This window comes from Vulpes lagopus, chromosome 15 (assembly GCF_018345385.1).
Source record: "Vulpes lagopus strain Blue_001 chromosome 15, ASM1834538v1, whole genome shotgun sequence".
In the NCBI taxonomy this organism is placed as follows: domain Eukaryota; kingdom Metazoa; phylum Chordata; class Mammalia; order Carnivora; family Canidae; genus Vulpes; species Vulpes lagopus.
Genome location: NC_054838.1, coordinates 29,070,490 through 29,091,224, shown reverse-complemented (window position 1 = coordinate 29,091,224; position 20,735 = coordinate 29,070,490). Strand labels below are relative to the sequence as shown.

The window sequence follows — 20,735 nt, the reverse complement described above, 5'->3', positions numbered from 1 at the left end:
AGAGAGAGAGGCAGAGACACAGGTAGAGGGAGAAGCAGGCTCCATGCAGGGAGCCCAACATGGAACTTGATTCCAGGACTCCAGGATCACACCCTGGGCTGAAGGCAACGCTAAACCACTGAGCCATTCAGGCATACCAGCAGCTGGGATTATTATAGTTAATGTTGTCCTTTTTGTTCTCCTTCCACATATACCATCATAGAGGGTGTATAGTTGGGACTAAAACAGAGACAACAGTTACCTTCCAAGCATTTACTGTTGCTTAGAAAGCAACTCTGTACCTCTTGGCTAATTTCAAGGTCTCAGTAGTTCTATGTATACTAAGGAATGGGAACAGTAAGAACAGCAGGCACTATGCTAAATGTTTTATATGTATGATCTCAAACCTCACAGCAGCCCTAGAAAATTATGTATTTTCCCTGTTGAACAGGTGAGGATCAAAGAGGTTTATGTAACCTCTCCAAGGCCATCAAGCGAGGAGTTAGCAGAACCAGGTTTTGAGTCCAGCCTGGGCTACAGCATATGCTTGGGTCTCCCACTTCATGGGTTCTGACACCCACTGAGGCTTGGGGTGGGGATTGGGGGAGGGGGGGAAGGATAAAGATAAAAAGGGCATTGAGATAAGGGAACCAGTCATTATTTGGCTAGTCATCTTTTCCAGAAACTCCCGCCAACCGCCCCTTTCCTGCTCCTGTTATCACTAGCCAGTTGATGGCTGGGCTGGGTTGGGCCCCTCTACTAAAATCCTTCAGAGCTTTCCTGTTCTAGAATTTTGCAAGAAGGTGGGCGGAGTGTTTGTGTGCTGGGCAGGCTTCCCAGGGGTGATTGTGGAAAGGAAGGGGAGTGATTTTTAGGGCCTAAAAAAAAGCCAGGGAGAAGAGGAAAAAATAAAACCCTGTTTAAAAGAAAACAAATTTGACTCAAGCATTTTCTGGCATTATCTTTAGTCTAGACTTGGAGATGGAAGTCCAGGCCAGAAGTCTGGAAACGTCCATTTTCTTCTAGCTGTATAACCGCCCTTCCTAATGACCCAAGACACATCATTACAACAGCCTTATGGCCACATACCAAAAACAGCCCAGCCACACATCGCATAATGTCCCTTATCATTCTTGTCTTTCCTCAAGGGGTACCCAGGCAATAAAAACAAATCCTATGCACGTTTTATGCAAGTGTGCAGATTTGTTTTCACACCAGTATCTCATTCAACCCAAAAGACATTGGGTCTTTTGACCCCAAAGAGTTCTTGCTGTTTTGTTTTGCTGAAATTCCCACTGCCTTGCTATGATTGTGCAGTAAAGGCCTGAGCCAGTGGAGTTGGAGGAGGTGCAGGGAACTGAAGGTAGGAAAAGGAGAATGTCTCTTACTCGGTCTACTTTAGCAAGGGCTTGGTATTTACTGAGTGTTTGGTATTCTCTTCAGAGAGAGAATAAGCTAAAGGTCAGGTATATTTAATTAGACCATTAATCTCTTGCACATAATACTTCAAATGCTGCAGAAGTGTTTGTGCATGTGTATATGTATGTTTTTTTTAAATTCAGTTACCATATATCACCTATTTAAAGTGTACAAGTCATTGGTTTTTAGTATATTCACAGGGTTTGCAACCATCACCACCATTGAATGTTGGAACGTTTTCATTACCTCAGAAAGAAACCCTATACTCATCTGCAGTCACTGCCCGTTCCTACTCCATCCCACCCCCATCCCTGAGCAACCACTGGTCTACTTGCTATCTTTTTGGATATGCCAATTCTAGACATTTCACATAAATAAAATCATTACAACCAATAGTCTTTTATCACTGCCTTCTTTCACTTAGCATAGTGTTTTGAAGATCCATCCATGCTGTAGCATGTATCTGTACTTCATTCATTATGTGGCTGAATCATATTCCATTATATAGCTACATCACATTTTCCTTATCCAGTCTCTGTGTCTGTTATCACATGATGTTCTCCCTAAATGTCTGTCTGTTTGCTGTTCTTATAAGTATCACCACCAGTGAATTAGGACCTACCCTAATCCAGTAGGACTTCATTTTAACTAATTAGATCTGCAAAGACCGTTTTCAAACAAGGACACATTCTGAGGTTCCATGTAGACAGGAGTTTCGCAGGAACACTTCAATCCAGTGTAGACCCTAAGGAATAATCACCTACATTCAAGTAGAAATCTTTTAAAGTAGCAAGCAGAAGTGAGATTTTGGCAAGATTGAGCACCAAAACAGCTTTTTTTTTTTTTTTTTTTTTTTTTTTTTAATTTTATGATAGTCACAGAGAGAGAGAGAGAGGCAGAGACACAGGCAGAGGGAGAAGCAGGCTCCATGCACCGGGAGCCCGACGTGGGATTCGATCCCAGGTCTCCAGGATCGCGCCCTGGGCCAAAGGCAGGCGCCAAACCGCTGCACCACCCAGGAACCCCCCAAAACAGCTCTGAAAGAATTTTTCTGAGGCTGCAGCTCATTATGGAGCTGACTGATTTCATAGACATGGCTTCAGATTTATAGAATGGAATTCCAAGTGGACCCAACTCATCATAACCCCTACTTCATCTTCTTAGCAGACCTTGAAAGCCCCTCTTATTTTGACCACAAGAAACAAGGATATTTGGTTTTCTGCTAGTGAAAACTCTTTTATTCATTCTGCTAGTATATATTCAATACACACAGTGAGCCGAGACTGCTTTAGGCTCCAAGACTACAGAAGTGACTAAAACACATTTTGAGTACTTAACAGTGTGCCAGATTGTCTCGACCCTTTATGCATTTCATCCTCCTGACCACCCTATGTCAGCTTATAAATAAGGAAACAGACTCAGAGAGTTGAAGGGATTCCTCTGACTCTGCAAGAAACAGCCTGGGTCATAGATGTGTCTCCATAGCCTGAGCAGAGGGCCCTGCTTGAACCAGCCATGAGAACAGGTCACTCCTCTCTTAGACCCACAGCCCAAAGCATGCAGCCTAGGGGGGCATGTGGGATGTATGAAGTGATAAGCTGGGTAAGGAGATTGTGACAGAATGGCCTTTCTTGTCAGACTGGAGAACCTAGACTTTGTTCTGAAGGCAGTGAGGAATCAGTGAGCAGTATTGAGGAAGTACACTTCATGCTGTGTACTTCATTTGTTTAATCAACACATATTTTGGAGTTATGTAACACAATGTGTCTGATGCTAGAGAGAAGACTTAGAGAAGAAGCAGTATCTCTGCCCTCACTGAGTTTACAGCCAGAAGTATGGAGTGATTAGAGAAAAAGGTTACTGTCTTCCTAAAATTCTGTTTGAAACACAAGGAAAGCCTGGTCAGAAACAAGGTTGAAGAAATAAACAGGAAAACAGTTTTAAAAAGAGAGAGCTTTGTAGGCCATCCTGAGGATAACAGGGAGCCACTGAAGAATCTGAGGCAGAGCAGTGACATAACGACATGACATGGTTGTTGAGAAAGAGAAGAGTCACAGATAATGCCTAGGTTTCTGGCTCAGGACCAATCGGATGGTGGTGTTGATGTACTTCATGGAGTGGGAGAGCATAGGAGGAGGATCCCTGAGCTTGACCTACATGTGGGACGTCTGAATGGTGATGCCCAGCAGGCAGAGGCCTATAGGACAAGAGCCCAGGATAGAGAACTGGGCTAAAGATTGATTTTTGAGAGTTGTTATCACCAGCTGGAGAAGATTACCCCGGGGGAGTCTCATGAGTTAAGTGAAGCTATAGGAGGGTCTGGAGTGGAACCCTGAAAAACGCCCCCACTGAAGGGGTGGCAGAGAGGGAGGAGTCCAAAAAGACCATGGGGAAGGTGGAATTGCTCCAGAGGCTTTTTCTTTGCACCTTCCCTGTGTCTTCTCTGGCAGCAGCTGTGTTCATCCCTGGCGCCATGGCTACTCCATCCGCTAGCATAAACCTTCCCCCTCTGCCATTAGAGAGTTCATCTTGCAAATCTAATGGAGTAATGAAGCCATTGATTCTGTTAACAAACATCCAGTTCACTACAAGACCTGTAATGGGAATTCATTTTGGAGGTCAATACAGCTGTCGATGGAACAGTTTTTCCCCAGAGGCCTGGGGCTTTTTCTGTTGTACACTGGCAGAAGTTGTTCTGCTAGCATCAGAGAAGACCAGAGAGTAATTAATGCAATGGAGCACTAATGAGCGGGTGACCCTGTTTAGGGCCATGAGAAGGGCCCTAAAATAGGTCAGATAACAGGAAGTAGGAACAGGAGTGTGTCTCCTCCGAAAAGATTCGAATAGCCCCAGCAAGCCACCATGCCACCACTGCAACATCATACCCCACTAGCTGTCACATCGCCAGAAGTTAGATCTTTAGCCCTTTATTTCGTTTGAACATGAAATTTCACTGTGGAATTATTATATGCTGAATGAACATTTTTACTTGTTCTACAAATACGGACTAAAAACTTTGTGTCCCTGGCCTTTATTGAGTAAATCCTGGGACTGTAGGTGTTAGGGCACCGGTCACTATCTCCGAAACTCATGGGCTGGGTAAGGAGGCACAGAGACAGTGGATCTAACAAAGCATGGGCCAAGTGCTGTTTGGCAGCCAGAAAAAGGGCCGTGTCCAGGAAGGTTTCAGAGAGAATATGGTATCTGTGTAGGGTCTTAAAGTCTGCATATGAGTGCCAGTAGAGTAGAAGTGAAATCCAGGCGGAAGGAACAGCAGAGGCCGTAAGACAGAGCTGTAAAAGGGGCTGGTGTGCCTGGGGATTGATGAAGCTTCCGAATGCCTCGGGTCCGGGAGGAGAGAGGCAGGAAGTAGGTCAGACTGTAAAAGGCCTTGTATGTTAGGCTCAGGAACTTGGACTAAGCTTAGAGAACCAGCCAAATGAGTAATCTTTGGCTTGGGGTGGGGTGGGGGTGGCACTGTCAGCTGTGATCTGTCTTTAATACCTTGCTGCTTTTCTAGCACAACAGAGGGGAGTTTAAGATGAGAGTTAAGAGAAAGAAAAAAAAAAAAAAAGACCAATCAACACAGAGTGTGGGCACAAGAGTTGAAGAATGGGGAACATCATTGTCCTGAAGAAGACTTGGAAGGGCAGCCAGGAGGAGCTGGGACCAGTCTTACAAGACAGTCTGCTCCAAATACATTTGTGCTTTTATCATTAATACAGCAAGGCACAGTCTAGGGTCTGGCTTAATGGTTTTCAGGAAGCAAAGCTCATTTAGCAAAGCCAGCCTTAGTTTTGATGGAGCTGATGACAGCTGGAGCCTCCAAAGAAGAGGAAGGCAGTAGCACTTACTGCTCCAAGGGCTGGCCTCGCCTGAGGGCTAGAGGCACACTCCGGAGCTGTAGGCAGCCACACCCCCTGGGAGCTGGGCAAACACCATCAAGGTTGTGACAAGGAGTGGCCTCCAGGCGACTCCAGGAGCAGCACAGAGGGACAGGGCATCTCCTTTTCCAGCAGGAGGCCACAGCCCTCCTCTCCGGGAGGCAGAGGAGGAGCAGGTGTGTGCGGGGGAGAGAAGGCTGCTGCTGGACCGTTGCCTTGGCTCTTAATATCTCTTCTTCCTCTGACAGCCTACTTTGGGGTGACGACACCTCTCTTTCCATTTCCAGTCACAGAGCTCCTTCTTTTGTTTCACAGACTCCCTGAGAAACCTCTCCTCGGCCAGTCACGGCCCCCGCTCCTCTCCAGCAGAGCTCAGCAGCTCCAGTCAGCACCTTCTCCGGGAACGGAAGTCCTCAGCCCCATCACACTCCAGCCACCCAACCTTGTTCACCTTTGAACCCCCAGTGTCGAACCACATGCAGCCCGCCTTGTCCACCAGTGCGCCTCAGGAGTATCTCTACTTGCACCAGTGCATAAGCCGGAGAGCGGAGAACGCAAGGTAGGAGACTGCCCTGAGCAGTGCTGGGTCCGACGCCCACTCACAGGACCTAGGAGTAACTTTCAGCCCAAATGTTTTTAATTGTAAAGACAAAGAAGTAAAATATTTTATCTTCTCAGGCAAACAGATATATTTAGTAACAAAGCATCATTCTTTCACCCCGGTAACCTTCACATTTTATTGGTATCAGCTATGTTGCTCTACAGTGATAATTAGATTCCGGAGAAACCTCCTGTTATCAAAAATCATACTATAAAAATGTTTTGTTTAATCTGGGTGAAAAAAAGGCATTAGGGGCTAAGGTTTCAGATTTGGAAAAAACACATCAATTTTTGGCAATAAGAATATAGCTATAAAGTCTTAAATGCTTGAACCAATTCTTCACTTTTGCTCTAGAGCTGCACTGTTCTGTATGGGAATTAACTATCCACATGTGGCTATTTAAATTCGAATGGATTCAAATAAGATAAATCTTAAAATTAAGATCCTCAGTTGCACTGGCCACCTTTCAAGTGCTTAGTAGTCACATGTGACTAGTGGCTCCCATAGCAGACAGCACAAATAAGGAAACCTGTCATCACCACCGAAAGTTCTAGAGCAAGGACTCCCTGCTCTAGAATAACAGTCTTTGTATTTCTAACACCACTAGCTCTCTCACAGGTGTGGAGCTTGCACATATTTTTATTACCTTTTATTCCCATCATTTGGGGAAACAAAAGCACAGAGGTGATAGGCTTTGCCAGAGCTATTTCCTAGTTGTTACCATGGCCAGCAGACTACAAATCATGTTTCTTAATTAATTTAGAAATACCTAATTTGTGTTATAAAAACTAAGGCAATTAGATCACTGACTGTATTGCTGTATCACATCATAGAACGTTTTCAAGCATAATCTTATCTAACCAGTCAAATGTACTGAGAGATAGCCAATATAGATAATTTCTCTCCATCTCATAGATAAAGAAAATGAAGCTCACAGCGAAAGTGACAGAGGCAGGACTAGACCCCAGGTCTGCTCGGTTCTGGTCCTGTATTCCACACTATGCTACCCTGCTTCTGAGTGTCCAAGTCATTTACCATCACACAACAGGGATTCCAGCACTCTGTCTTAATTTTCCCAGAAGTAGCAGGTTTCATTTGTGAACTTTTACTAGTCTAAACTCCATCAACTTAGACATGAACTGCTGAGCTCTAAAACAAAGGTAGGATGAGTGAGGCGACATCACTAAACTAGTTAGTGGCAGCGCTGTAAATAGTACCAATGCTCCTGAATCACGCACAGAGACAGGCAGTGTTCTGTACTGAAAACATATTACAGGCTTTGGGGTTGGTCGTATATGGGTCCAAATTTAGCTTCCGCCACTTTCTTTGTGATCTTGTGCCACTTATCGAACATACTTGAGTTTCCGTTTCCTTATCTGCAGAATGGAAAGAACTAATTCTGAGGCTTACTGATGAGCATAAAGCGACAGAACAAATAGACCCAGCGGCACATCCTCAGTACATATGACCATTTGTTCTTGTGCCCCATCCCCCTCTACTACTACGCATGTTGTTGTCTGAGAGTAGAGAAGGTGAAGTCTTAAAATCACTGTTCTCTTGAAAGCATACTTTCTGTTAATGCCTCTCGACTTTAAGTGCATATGAAATACCTGGGGATCTGGTTAAAAGGCGGATTCTGATCCAGTAGGCCTGCCGTGGGTCCTGAGATCCTGCCTTTCTGCTAAATGCCAGAGGATGCCAGTGCAGCTTGTCTGTAGATCACACCTTAAGAAGAAGGCTTAACGTAATACTAACAACTATCACCACTTCCACTGCCATGATGCTGCAAGAGCAACAGAGAGCAGATATGTAAATACCTCTGCTTGAATTAACACTTTGGGCCCACTCTCTCCACCCCTCTCCCCCGCCACCATAAAACCTTGGTTAATTTTCCTAGCTGAAATCTGCCACTTCTCTGAATGCCTACAACAAATTTTTATTCTCTCTCCCACAGCATTTGGAGCTTCTGCTTCATAGTATGGATATTTATATCAATATATTACTGCACTTTGAAGATAGTACCAAAGGCATATAGTAGGTACATAAAAAAAATATCCAAACAAATCTGTATTATAGAGAGAAAACCTAAAAGGGGAGACAAAGCTTATTTGCAGTTGGGAAAGCAGCTTTATTGTGTGGTCCTGAGAAAGCTGTGCTTTTCTCTGTGTCTTTGCGTTTACTTGCATGGGTGTGGGAGCAAGACAGTGATGAACAGGATCTCGGAGATTTTTTGGAAAAAAATAAGTTCAAACAACATTAACAGAATTCCCAAGTAATGGAGGGTGGGAAGGAAGCTTTCTTTGGTCAAGAAACACCATATAATTTCTGGAAGTAATGGAATAGTTTGCATGATACTAAACATACTGTAACAATTAAAAACTCTGGACATATTATAAAAAAACAACTGTTTGAAGGCACTGAAGAGCAGCCAAAAAGCAGGCAGAAGTTGAAAGAGATGTAACTCTTAAAAGGAACTAGCAGTGGGGGCACCTGGATGGCTCAGTTGGTTGAGCATCCAACTCTTGATTTCAGCTCAAGTCATGATCTCAGTGTCATCAGATTGAGCCCCGAGTCAGGCTCTACTCTGGGTGTGGGGTCTGCTTAGGATTCCCTCTCCCTCTGCCTCTGCCCCTTCCCTGTTTGTGTTGCATTCTCTCTCTCTCAAAAAAAAAAAAAGAGTTAACAGCGTACAAAGGCATTAGGTGTCTAATTGCTAATTGCTTTAATTTGTGATGTTAAGAGGTGGGGCTGGACATACTGAAGAGATGGTGAAATTTAGGAGAGAGATAGAAACTAAAGAATAACTGGGGAGTGCCAGTCACGGTATGATGGCAGAAGCATTACAGGCTACCTCTCTCACTGACCACAAGTAAAAATTGTGGACAAAATACAATTACCCTGTAATCAGTCTGATTCTATAAAAATAAAATGAGGCAAATTATAAAGGGAAACAGGGCAGCCCGGGTGGCTCAGCGGTTTAGCGCCGCCTTCAGCCCAGGTTGTGATCCTGGAGACCCGGGATCAAGTCCCACATTGGGCTCCCTGCATGGAGCCTGCTTCTCCCTCTGCATGTGTTTCTGCCTCTCTCACGTGCACTCTGTGTCATGAATGAATAAATAAAATATTTTAAGAAATAAAAAAAATAAAGGGGAGCAAAACTTGGAGATAGCAGCTACATAGAGGTGAATCTTTATCTCATGGAATTACCCCAAGGGTGGACCTATTCACACAGCTGCACATTGGGGCAGACAGCTGGAACTGTGGTAGAAACCCCATCTTTCTTAGTAGAGGAACCTTGAAAGAGGAGCCCTTTAGAGACTGGAAAGGAATGGAATACCCAGAGAGAAGATTGCTGGAGAAGAGATTTCCTAATTCTGGGTATGAAACCACATAAGTCTCAGGCCTACTGTGAGCCGCACATGGGTAGGATGGACCAAACCAGCAGAACACAGGCTTTGTGAACTACACAGAGATCCACACCACCACAGACCAAAGGAGAGACGGAACTTGCAGCTTGAATCTAATAACCACAGTGATTGCCTGCAAAACAAAAACCTCAGTGTTCTCCAGAAGATTATAACAGAACCCAGCATCTACACAACATAATATCATAACACTAAAGATATAATCCAAAATTTCTCAGCATACAGAGAACCAGCAAAATGTAACCAGTTCTGAAGGGAAAGCACAGATGCCAACCCCAACATAACCTAGATTGTTGGAATTATCAGACAAATTTAAAAGCCTGTATTATAACAATATTCCATAAAAATTAATGGAGAGAAAAGAAAAACTATGAACCCACAAATTAATATCCTGAAAAAATTAATATCCTGAAAAATTATCCTTTAGGAATGAAAACAAAATCAAGAGATTGTCAGATGAAAGAAAAGAATTTCCAAGAGATCTGATTTAAAGAAATGATAAGGAAGGTCTTCTGGCTGAAGCAAAATAATACCAGAAAAAAACTAAAATCTTCAGGAATGAAGGAAGAGCAGCAGAAATAGTAAATATCTGCATAATTTTCCCTCCCACATTCGTTAAAGTATGTGAGTGTTGAAAGCAAATATTAAATGTTGTCTAGTGTGGTTTTCAGCTGGTTTTCTCTTCAACCTGAAGAGCCTAGTTTATCATTTCTTACCATAAGAGTCCCCTTGTGACAGGTTTTCCCAGTTTTCATTTATCTGGAAATATCTGTATTTCACCTTCCTTGTTAAAAAAAAGATTTATTTGAGAGAGAGTGTGCTCATGTGTGGAGCGGAGAGGCAAAGGGAGAGGGAGAGAGAATCTCAAGTGGACTCCCCACTGAGTGCAGAACCCAGTGCAGAGCTCAGTCTCACAACCCCGAGATCCTGACCTGAGCCCAAACCAGTCAGCCACTTAACCACCTGTGCCACCCAGGAGCCCCTCACCTTCATTTCTGAGAGATATTTTGCTGAATATAAAATTCTGGAATGATGGTTTTATTTTCTTTTGGCATTTTAAAGAATGTAATTCTATAGTCTTTTGCCCTTCATTGGAAGGTCAGCTGTTATTTTTATTGTTAGAATCCTATATGTAATGTATCTTTCTCCTAATGGGGTTTTTTCCTCCTTTATATAAAAATTGTGGTGAAATACACATAACGTAAAATTCATCATCTTAGTTTATTTTTAAGTGTCCAGGTCAGTAAGTGGTAAGTACTTCCACATTGTTATGCAACCAATCTCCAGAACTCTTCTCATCTTACAAAACTGAAACTCTCCCCAAGTTAAAAATTCTCCATTTCACCTTTCCCCTGCTTCCCAACACCCCCCTTTCTACTGTCTGTATGAATTTGACTTCTCCAGGTAACTCACATAAATGCAATCATATAGTACTTGTCTTTTCGCGAGTGGGTTTTTGCACTTAGGATAATGTCTTTAAGGTTCATCCATGTTAAAACACATGTCAGAATTTCCTTCCTTTTTATGGCTGAATAATATTTCATTGGCTATTTATGCCACATATGTTTATTTCATCCATCAGTAGACACCTTGGTTGCTTCCACCTTTTGGCTGTTGTGGTTAATGCTGCCGTGAACCTGGATGTACAAGTACTCTTCCAGGACTCAGCTTTCAATTCTTTAGGGTATATATCCAGAAGTAGAATTGCTGGATACTCTGGTAATCCTGTTTTCAATCTTTTGAGAAACTCCCATACTGTTTTTTCATTATGGCTGCACCATTTTACAACCGTGCACAAGGGTTACAGTTTCTCCACATCTTTGCCAATATTTGTAATTTTTTAGTAGACCATCCTAATGGCTGTGAGGTAGTATCTCACTATGGTTTAGAATGGGGGGAGTGAGCTTCGAGTTTGTTTGGTTTGGGTTTGTTTGTTTGTTTGTTTGTCTGTTTTAGAGGGGGAGGGGCAGAAGGAGAGAGAGAGAATCCAAAGCAGGTTCCATGCCCAGTGCAGAGCCCAATGCAGGGCTTGATCTCGCAACCCTGAGATCATGACCTGAGCTGAAATCAAGAGTTTAATGCTTAACCAACTGAGCTACCCAGGCACTCCTCACTATGGTTTTATTTATATTTCTATAATGATTAGTGATGTTCAGCATCTTTTCATGTGTTTGTTGGCTATTTGTATATCTTTAGAGAAATGTCTATGTAGGTCTCTGCCCATTTTTTTTTTAATCTGGTTGGTTTGTTATTGTTGTTGTTGCTGTTAGGTTGTAGAAGTTCTTTTTATATTCTGGATGTTAACACCTTGCCAAATATGATTTACAGATCTTTCCCCCATTCTGTAGATTGCCTTTCATTCTGCTGATTGTGTCCTTTGGTGCAGTTCAATTTATCTATTTTTAATTTTGTTCCCTGTGCTTTTGGTGTCATGTATTTTAAAAAAATCATTGTCAAATCCAATGTCTGGAAGCTTTTTCTCCAGTGTTTTCTTCTCAGAGTTTATAGTTTTAGCTCTGAGGTCTTTTTGTTAATTTTTTATATATGGTGTCAGGTAAAGCTCTAACTTCCATTTTTGTGCATATGGATATCTAATTCTCCCAGCACCATTTGTTGAAAATATTGTCCTTTTTCCCATTGAATGGTCTGAGCACCTGTGCTGAAAATCACTAGATCATATACGTGAAGGTTATTTCTGGGCTCTGTATTCTATTCTATTGGTGTAGATGTCTATCTTTGCGCCAGTACCACATTTTTAATAACCATAGCTTTGTAATAATATGTTTTGAAATCAGGAAGTACGAGGCCTCTCACTTTGATCTTTGTTTGCAAGATTATTTGGCTCTTTGGGCTTCTGTCTGTTTGATGACTTTTTTTTTCTTTGTTTTTTTAGCAATTTGACTATGATTGTTTCATAAAACATCCCTTGAGATGTTTTTATTTGCTTTCTGATTCTATTTGTTGTTCTTTTTGATCTAGTACAGCAAAATTTCTACCAATATTTTTTCAAGTTTTTTTTTCTGCCCCATTCTATCTCTGCTTTCCTTCTATTCCTCACATTAGACCACTTGATACTGACCCATACATCACTGATACTGTAGTATCAATGATACTATTCATTTTTTAAAAATCTGATTTCCTCTCTGTGCTCATTTTGGATAATTTTTTAATTGATTTTTCAGTTCTAGAATCCTCCCCCTTTTCACCTACCCCACAATTTTACTTACCTTTTTTAAAAAATAATTTTTGAGGGGATCCCTGGGTGGCTCAGTGGTTTGGCGCCTGCCTTTGGCCCAAGACGTAATTCTGGGGTCCCGGGATCAAGTCCCACGTCAGGCTTCTGCATGGAGCCTGCTTCTCCCTGTGCCTGTGTCTCTGCACCCCCCCCCCCTCTGTGTGTCTCATGAATAAATAAATAAAATCTTTTAAAAATAATAATAATTTTTGAGAGGTATTTGAAGTACAATGTGAATATACATCAAGTTTCCTCATGCCCCTTGGTAATCCATACTTTCTTCTACCTCATTCCTCAGGGACCACTGACAATATTTCTATCACTACATTAGTTATCATTTTCTAGAATTTTGCTTGAGTGGAATCATATAGTATTTACTATTTTCCTTATTTCTTTCACTCAACACGATGCTTTTGGGATTCATCCATGTTGTTACATGTATCATTAGTTGTTCCTTTTTATTGCTGAGTAGTAATTCATTGTACCTTTATATCACAATTTACTGATCCATTCTTGGGCACTTGGATTTAGTTTTAGCTATTACAAATTAGATACATTTGTACATAAATAGTCACTAACAAGTGTAGACATTTGCTTCATTTCTCTTGGGTAAATCTACAAAACCAGGCCTAAGTGGTTTTATTGGTAAATTCTATCAAACAGGGTAACACAAATATTACCCAAATTCTTTCAGAAAACATAAGAGGGGATCCTTTTGCAACTCATTTTTTTTAAGGTGCAACTCATTTTTTGACACAAAATAACCCTACTACCAAAACCTGACAAAGATTACAGGAAAGAAAATCAGAAGGTAATATTCCCTGTGGATATAGATGCAGAAATCTTTTCTTTTAAAAAAAAATTAGTAATCAAATCCAACTTAAAAATATATATTTAATATGTATATGTGTTCCCTAATATGTATTTAAATATAGTAGGGAATGTATGTGTGTATATACATCATTAGGGATAATAGTTCATGATAAAGTAGTGTTCATCCTAGGAATGCAAGATTGGTTTTACATTAAGAAACCAACCAGTGTAATTAATCACATCAAGATCATAAGGAGATCATAATGCCTGGGTGGCTCAATCAGCTAAGTGTCAAGTGTCTTACTCTTGATTTCCACTCAGGTCATGATCTCAGGATTGTGAGATCGAGCCCCGAGTTAGGCTCTGCATTGGGCATAGAGCCTGGTTTACATTCTCTCTCTCCCTCTCTCTTTCCCTCTCCTTCTGCCCCTCCTCCCTCCCTTTCTCCTTCTCCCCCCTTCTCTCTCTATCCCTCTCTCTTCTATCCCCCACCTCTCTTTTTAAAAAAGGAGAGAAAATAAGGAGAAAAACAATGTAATCATCACATTAGTAGGTGCAGAAAAAGCATTTATCAAAACTCAATGCTTCTTCATAAAAATTTTCTTAGCAAACTGTAAATAGAGGAGAACTCCTTCAAATTAATAGCAGACTGCTAAGGATAACCTACAGCTAATATTATACCTAACAGAGAAATATTAAACATATTCTCATAATACTAATGACAAGGACAGAATACCTGCTCTCACTTCTGCTCAACATTGTACAGAGGGGATGCCTGGCTGGCTCAGTGGTTGAGTATCTGTCTTTGGCTCAGGGTGTGATCCCGGGTCCGGGTATAAGTCCCACATTGCGCTTCCCTGCATGGGGCCTGCTTCTCCCTCTGCCTTTCTCTCTCGAATAAATAAATAAAATCTTAAAAAAAAAAAACATTGTACAGGGGTTATAGCCTGTCCAATAAAGAGACAAAAAATGTAAGAGGCACAAAGATGAGAAGGGAAGACATAACACTGTCTCTACTTGCAGGTAACTTGATTGTTTATATAAAAATGTTAAAGAATCTAGAAAACAACTATTATAATGAAGAAGTGAATTTAGCAAGGTCACAGGATAAAGGATTATTATATACAAATTAATTTTTACATACTAGCAGCAAACATTTGGAAAATGGACTTTAAAAAAATTCTCCATATAATGATGCCAAAAAAACATGGAGTGCTTAGGAATAAAAAAAGATACACAAGACCTCATCACCGAAATCACTATCAAACACTTCTGAGGGAAACTAAAGACTTAAATATGGAGAGTGATATGCTATAGTTATGAATTGGAAGACCCAATATTATTAAAATGGCAGATCTTCCCAAATTGATCTATAGCTCCAGTGCAGTCCAAATAAAAATCCCAGCTAAGCTTTTTCATAGAAATTCTCATAGAAATTGAGAAGCTAACTCTAAAGTTGATATGCCACTCCAAACAACTTAGAATAACCAAAATGATTTTTTTAAAGAACATGATGAAGTTGCAGGATTTATACTACCTGATTTCAAGACTTGCAAACAACCAAACTTTGTCTTTCTTTGTCTTTCTTCTTCAAGACCATGTTGTATTGATGAAAAGGTAAACATACAGAGCTCACTAGAACAGAATAATGAGGTATGTGTGTGTGCACACACACATGCATGTGTTGACAAAGGTGCCAATAGGGACTGAAAGGCTTTTCAACAAATGGTGCTGGAACAGCTGGATATCCATATAGGAATTAAGAAAAAAAAAAAAAAACTTTATTGTTACCACACTACTCAAAATTAAATGTGTTTAGAGACCTAAATCTGATTCTATGAAATGTCTAGAAAACATCTTTGTGATCTTCGGGTAAGCAAAGATTTTTATCATAGGATACAAAGGAATCATAAAGGAAAATAAATTGATAAAGTGCTGAACAAAATTAAAACTTTTGTTCTTAAAAAAAAACTTTTGTTCTTCAAAAAGCCCCATTAAGAAAACAAAATGCCAAGTCACAAAATATGAGAAAATACTCAAAACAAATATATCTGACAAAGGATTTATTTCTAGAAAATATAAAGCACTATTATAACTTAAGACAAACAACCCAATTTTTTTTTTTAATGATAGTCACACACACAGAGAGAGAGAGGCAGAGACATAGGCAGAGGGAGAAGCAGGCTCCATGCACCGGGAGCCCGATATGGGATTCGATCCCAGGTCTCCAGGATCGCGCCCTGAGCCAAAGGCAGGCACCAAACCGCTGCACCACCCAGGGATCCCCAATTTTTTTTTAATGGGCAGAAGATTTGAATAGACATTTCACCAAGAAAAGATACAGAAATGGCAAATGCAAGGATGTCAAATCAGCAGGGAAATGTAAATTAAAACCTCTGAGTTTTGCTTCATCTCCACCAGAATGGGTAAAATAAAAAAGACTGACAATGCCAAATGTTGACAAATAGTGTGGCCATACTGCTTCTGACATTCACGTTACATAGGTGCTCTGGAAAAAAGGAATAATGCTTTACAGTTTACAAAACACTATCATGTTAGTTACCTCATGAGATCTTTGAAATAATCTCATAGAGCTACATCTTTAAAAAAAAAAAGATTGATTGATTGATTGATTGATTGATTGATTGATTTTAGAGAAAGCACAAGCAAGGGGAAAGGGAGAGGGAGAAGCAGACTCCCTACTGAGCAGGGAGCTGTATGCAGGCTGGATCCCAGGACCCTGAGATCACAACCTGAGCCAAAGGCTGATGCTTAACTGACTGAGACATCCAAGAACCTTTTTTCTTTCTTTCTTTCTTTTTTTTTTTTTTTAATTTTTAAGTAATCACACCCAACATGGGGCTCAAACGCACAATCCCAAGATCAAGAGCCACATGCTCCACTGACTGAGCCAGCCAGGTGCCCCTCATAGAATTACTTCTGAGTGAGGACTTGGGAGAGAGAACCATCATCTCTGCCTAGCATAGACATAAAGATGTCTGTTTGGATTACTATCATGAAAGAGTATTTACTGAGGCTAATAATAATCAATCTTTTATCTATTCCTTTTTTCATTTTTGGGGGAACCTCTCATATTGTACAATAAATTAAGCACTTCAGAGATTAAACTAGGAATTATTTATTTTTTACTGTAGTTGCAGCCACTGTTCTTCCTTCAAGTACTGGATATGCATTCTGGCTAAAATGACTACAGTTCTCAAAATCTGGCTTTTCCACTGAGCAAAAATAAGTAACTCCTCAAAGTAGTAACTATTGCCAAGGAAGGAGTTTTGAACTGACACCGTCAAGATGAGCAAAGTCCTTTTTGTCTTTGGGGACCAGTTAGCTTCCCTGGATTTATTTTTGCCCTCCAGCTTTTAGGGCCTCATTTCAGATTCCAGACCTTCTCTGTCTTCCTATTTCAAGGAGGCTGTTAAACCTGCAACAGGTGATACATTGTGGTGAGTCACATGCCTCCAAAAGCCGTAATTCTGGGGAAGGGTGGGGGGCAGGGGAAGTGAAGTGTCAAGTGATGAGATTCCAGACTCAGTGCATCACTGACCCTGCAGCGATACTCTGCAGAAAGATGGTGGGTAGAAAGTAAAATCAGAAATGGCAAAAGAGAACTTACCTTTGATTAGTCATTTGTAAGAGGTCTTAGCAACTCATTCACCCAGTAGCTTTGATTGACCAGAGACAGAGAATATTACAACTTCTAGTTTCACTCATTTCATATATATAACTTTGCTCCAAAACCACAACGAGAAGGCAAGCTCAAACTTGCAGCCAGAAGGCCTTGAGATGCAAAGATCACCTCACCTCTTAGAGATTAGGAGACAGTATTTTCTGCATTTTCTTCCCTCACTGGAAGGATCCCTGTGGAATGGGTTAAATGCAGAAGGATGGTCCACATGACCTCTTAAGATTGCCAGTGACAGTTACAGAGCTAAATGGTGGTTAATTTACTTACAACCATTTGTGTATTCGCTTTCTTTAAATAGGAACAGATCCATTAAAATCAAACTGGGCTCTTCATCATGAAGGTACTAGGAGTAGGGTGGAAAAGAGTGAAATGTGGTGTCATGTGGTACATTAAACTATATGGAAAAATGCCAAAGAGCTATTGCCAAATAAAGTGATGAGGAAAACTAGGAAAGCATTCCTTTAATTTAATTTTATTTACATTTGTTTTTATTTAAGTTTGCCAACATGTAGTATAACACCCAGAGTTCATCCCGTCAAGTGCCCTCCTCAGTGCCTGTCACCCAGTTACCCCAACCCTCCTGCCCACCTTCCCTTCTGCTACCCTTTGTTTGTTTCCCAGAGTTAGGTATCTCTCATTGTTTGTCTTCCTAATTTTTCCCACTCAGTTCCCCTCCTTTTCCTTATACCTTTCACTATTCCTTATATTCCACATATGGTTTGAAACCATATGTTTGTCCTTCTCCGGCTGACTTACTTCACTCAGCATAACACCCTCCAGTTCCATCCACGTTGAAGCAAATGCGTATTCGTCCTTTCTGATGGCTGAGTGATAGCCCATTCTATACATAGACCACATCTTCTTATCCATTCATCTGTCAATGGGCACCGAGGCTCCTTCCACAGTTTGGCTATTGTGGACATTGCTGCTAGAAGATAAGGGAGAGGTTTCTGGTCCGGGTGAAGATGGGAGTGCCAGCAAGAGGTGATGTGCTGGCGCCCCCACCAGCTGGCGTTCCCTGGCGTGGGAACGAGAGGCAGGGGCTGCTGGCTGGAGGGAGCGCCTTCTCTCACTCGCCGCCTCCGCGTCCTCCAAGGAGCTCCCCTGCTCACTGTGCAGCATCTCCCCGCACAGCTCAGCTCGTCCATTTGCTGTTTTTCTCGTGTGATGTGTGAGGGTCATACCTGTCTCTCAGAACCACAAAGGGGATTCAAAATGACCTTGTGTGTGGTGCGCCCAGCACAGTCCCGTGCTGCTTTTATGAGGCCTCTGGCCAACCCCAGCCTGCAAGAGAAGCCTCTCTCTCTCAGGATCCACCCCTTTCAGGTATTCGTCTCAGGAAAGCGGCTCAGGACACCATGGTGACATAGACCTCGGTAAAGGTGGACACGGAAATGGTAAAGGCCACAGAACTCACGAGTGTCAGAATTCCACTCGGGATCACTGCTAAAGAGGGGGCACACCGTAGCAACGGCTTTGAGCCGAGCCAGTTCTACTGCCATCTGTCTGTCTGAGTGCATGGCTTTTGGCAATGGTTTCCCTTGTGTAACTCCTTTCAGCTCATTCTTGAAGCAGCAGCCCACGCCCCTCCACACAGGGCACGACACCGTGCCAGGGCACTGGAAGGGTTCCCTGCCCCCTAGGGGCGCAGGGCCGGGTGGAAGTGCTGGACCCAGGCCCCGACAGCTCTAACGCGAGGCAGAGCAAGTGTTTTGGTGGAAGCACAGCCTGCGGTGGGAGCAAAGGGAAAGGAGGAGGCCTGTAACAACTTTGTGGAGCTAAAAGGCTTTTTTTGATATTTTGTGTAAAATTCTGATGCCTCAGTGAAGCATTCCAGAGGAAGGTAAATAAGACAGGTCCAGCCAAAGACCAGGTGGGACACATTTAGGGATGAGTGAGTAGCTCCGGGAGCTCAAGAGGAGGATGCCAGGGCAGCATGACGTCGGAATGTGAGCTGGTGGGTCCCTAAGGGGAAGGATTTCAATCTACTGACCAGAGCATAGGCCAAGCTCAGGAAACAGGATGGCAGCACCGACACTTTATTTATTCATTTATTTATACATTAATTTGTTTGTCCACTCAACAAACCTTTATTCATCATTCTCCATGTGACAGCACTAGTCCAGGTGCCAGGGAGAGAACAGTGATAAGACAGTGTCTTTCCTGGAGGAAATCTCGGTCTGGGCGGGAAGACAAGTGCTGGTGGGATATGACACAGATAACACTTGCTCCCTGCTTCAAGTTGAGCAAGTGATTGATTACGCTTGGAGGTGGAGGAGGGTGAGAAACAGCTTTAGAAGATGTGCTGGGGTACCTGGGTGGCTCAGTTGGTTAAGCATCTGCCTTTGGCTCAGGTCACAATCTCAGGGTACTGGGATCAAGCCCCATGTTGGGCTCCCTGCTCAGTGCGGAGCCTGCTTCTCCCTCTGCTGCTCCCGCTGCTCACATTCTCTCTCTCTCTCTCAAAATCTTTTTTTTTTTTTAGATTTTATTTATTTATTCATGAGAGAGAGAGAGGCAGAGACACAGGCAGAGGGAGAAGCAGGCTCCATGCAGGGACTCTGGGTCTCCAGGATCACACCCTGGGCTGAAGGCGGCGCTAAACCACTGAGCCACCTGGGCTGCCCTCAAATAAAATCTTTAAGGAGAAAAAAGATACACCTTTTGTGCTGAGTTTGAAGGACAAATAGGAGCAGGAGCTTGCCACATTGAAGTAGGAAGCCTTTCAGACAGCATGAACAATGTGACAGAGAGCCTGGAGGCTTAACTGCAAGGGGCTCACTGGGAACAAGAGAAGTTTGGCTGAGTGGATCCAGGAATGGGGAGGGGAACAGGGACAAGAGATTGGGGAGGTGAGTTAGAGCCGGAATACAGCTCAGGCCTAAAGGCAGTGGGACAGTGTTGACAAAGTGTGAGCTGGCCAGTCAGGAAAGTAAATGTCTGTAGGACGTAGAGGGGATCAGAGAGGTCCTGGTGGGTGGTAGGCAGACTAGGGACCAGCCCTTTGATTTATGCAGAAGAAAAACCAGGAGGACCTCAACTGGGATGGATTCAATAGGCCCTGAAAGGATTATCGAGTGAAAGATTATAATGTGGGTAACTCCCAGGTTCCCGGCTTGAGTGACTGGTGCATTCCCAAGACAGGGAGAGTCAAGAAGAGGATGAGTTCATCCCTGAATCAGGTTAAGGTTTGAATAAAATTACGTGAAACGTGAAACGTTGAGCAGGGTTTAAGGTTACTATTCTCCCCATCCCACCTTAAGACCTCCAGGCGCTCCCCAGCTCCCAGCAGCCCCAGCCTGGCCCCTCCACCGCCCCCTCTTCAGTCTTGTGTCCTAATGGACCCAGCCCGAGCAGCTTGCAGTCCCTTTCCCTCACTGTGTTGTGCCCCTTCTTTGTTCCTCTAACTAAAACATGTTTTCCCTCCTCTTGCCTTGTGCCTGGCCAATTTTGAGACTCACTCAAAGGTAAGATCTTTGAAGAAGCCTTCCGTGACATTCTGTACCACCACCGCCAGGGAGGGTTCATATAAATCTGTCAAGAGCTGAGTACTTACCCACTTGATTGTCATGATTTGTATGTGTGTCATCTCCTCCACCACTATGTCCCCCAGGGCAGGAGGCATCTGTGTTATCCATTGTGCCTGGCCCAGATGGAAAATAGGACATCAGTAAAC

General features: G+C 42.5%; 1 protein-coding gene across 1 annotated transcript in view; it reads left to right on the top strand.

Annotated features, from left to right (window-relative positions):
- Window positions 1-20,735, top strand: part of GAB2 (GRB2 associated binding protein 2) — a 192,864-nt gene that overhangs the window by 160,003 nt on the left and 12,126 nt on the right. Inside the window, exon 3 of the mRNA XM_041730373.1 lies at window positions 5,598-5,841. Coding sequence (XP_041586307.1) covers window positions 5,598-5,841 — 244 coding nt within the window. The remainder of the gene's footprint in view (window positions 1-5,597; window positions 5,842-20,735) is intronic.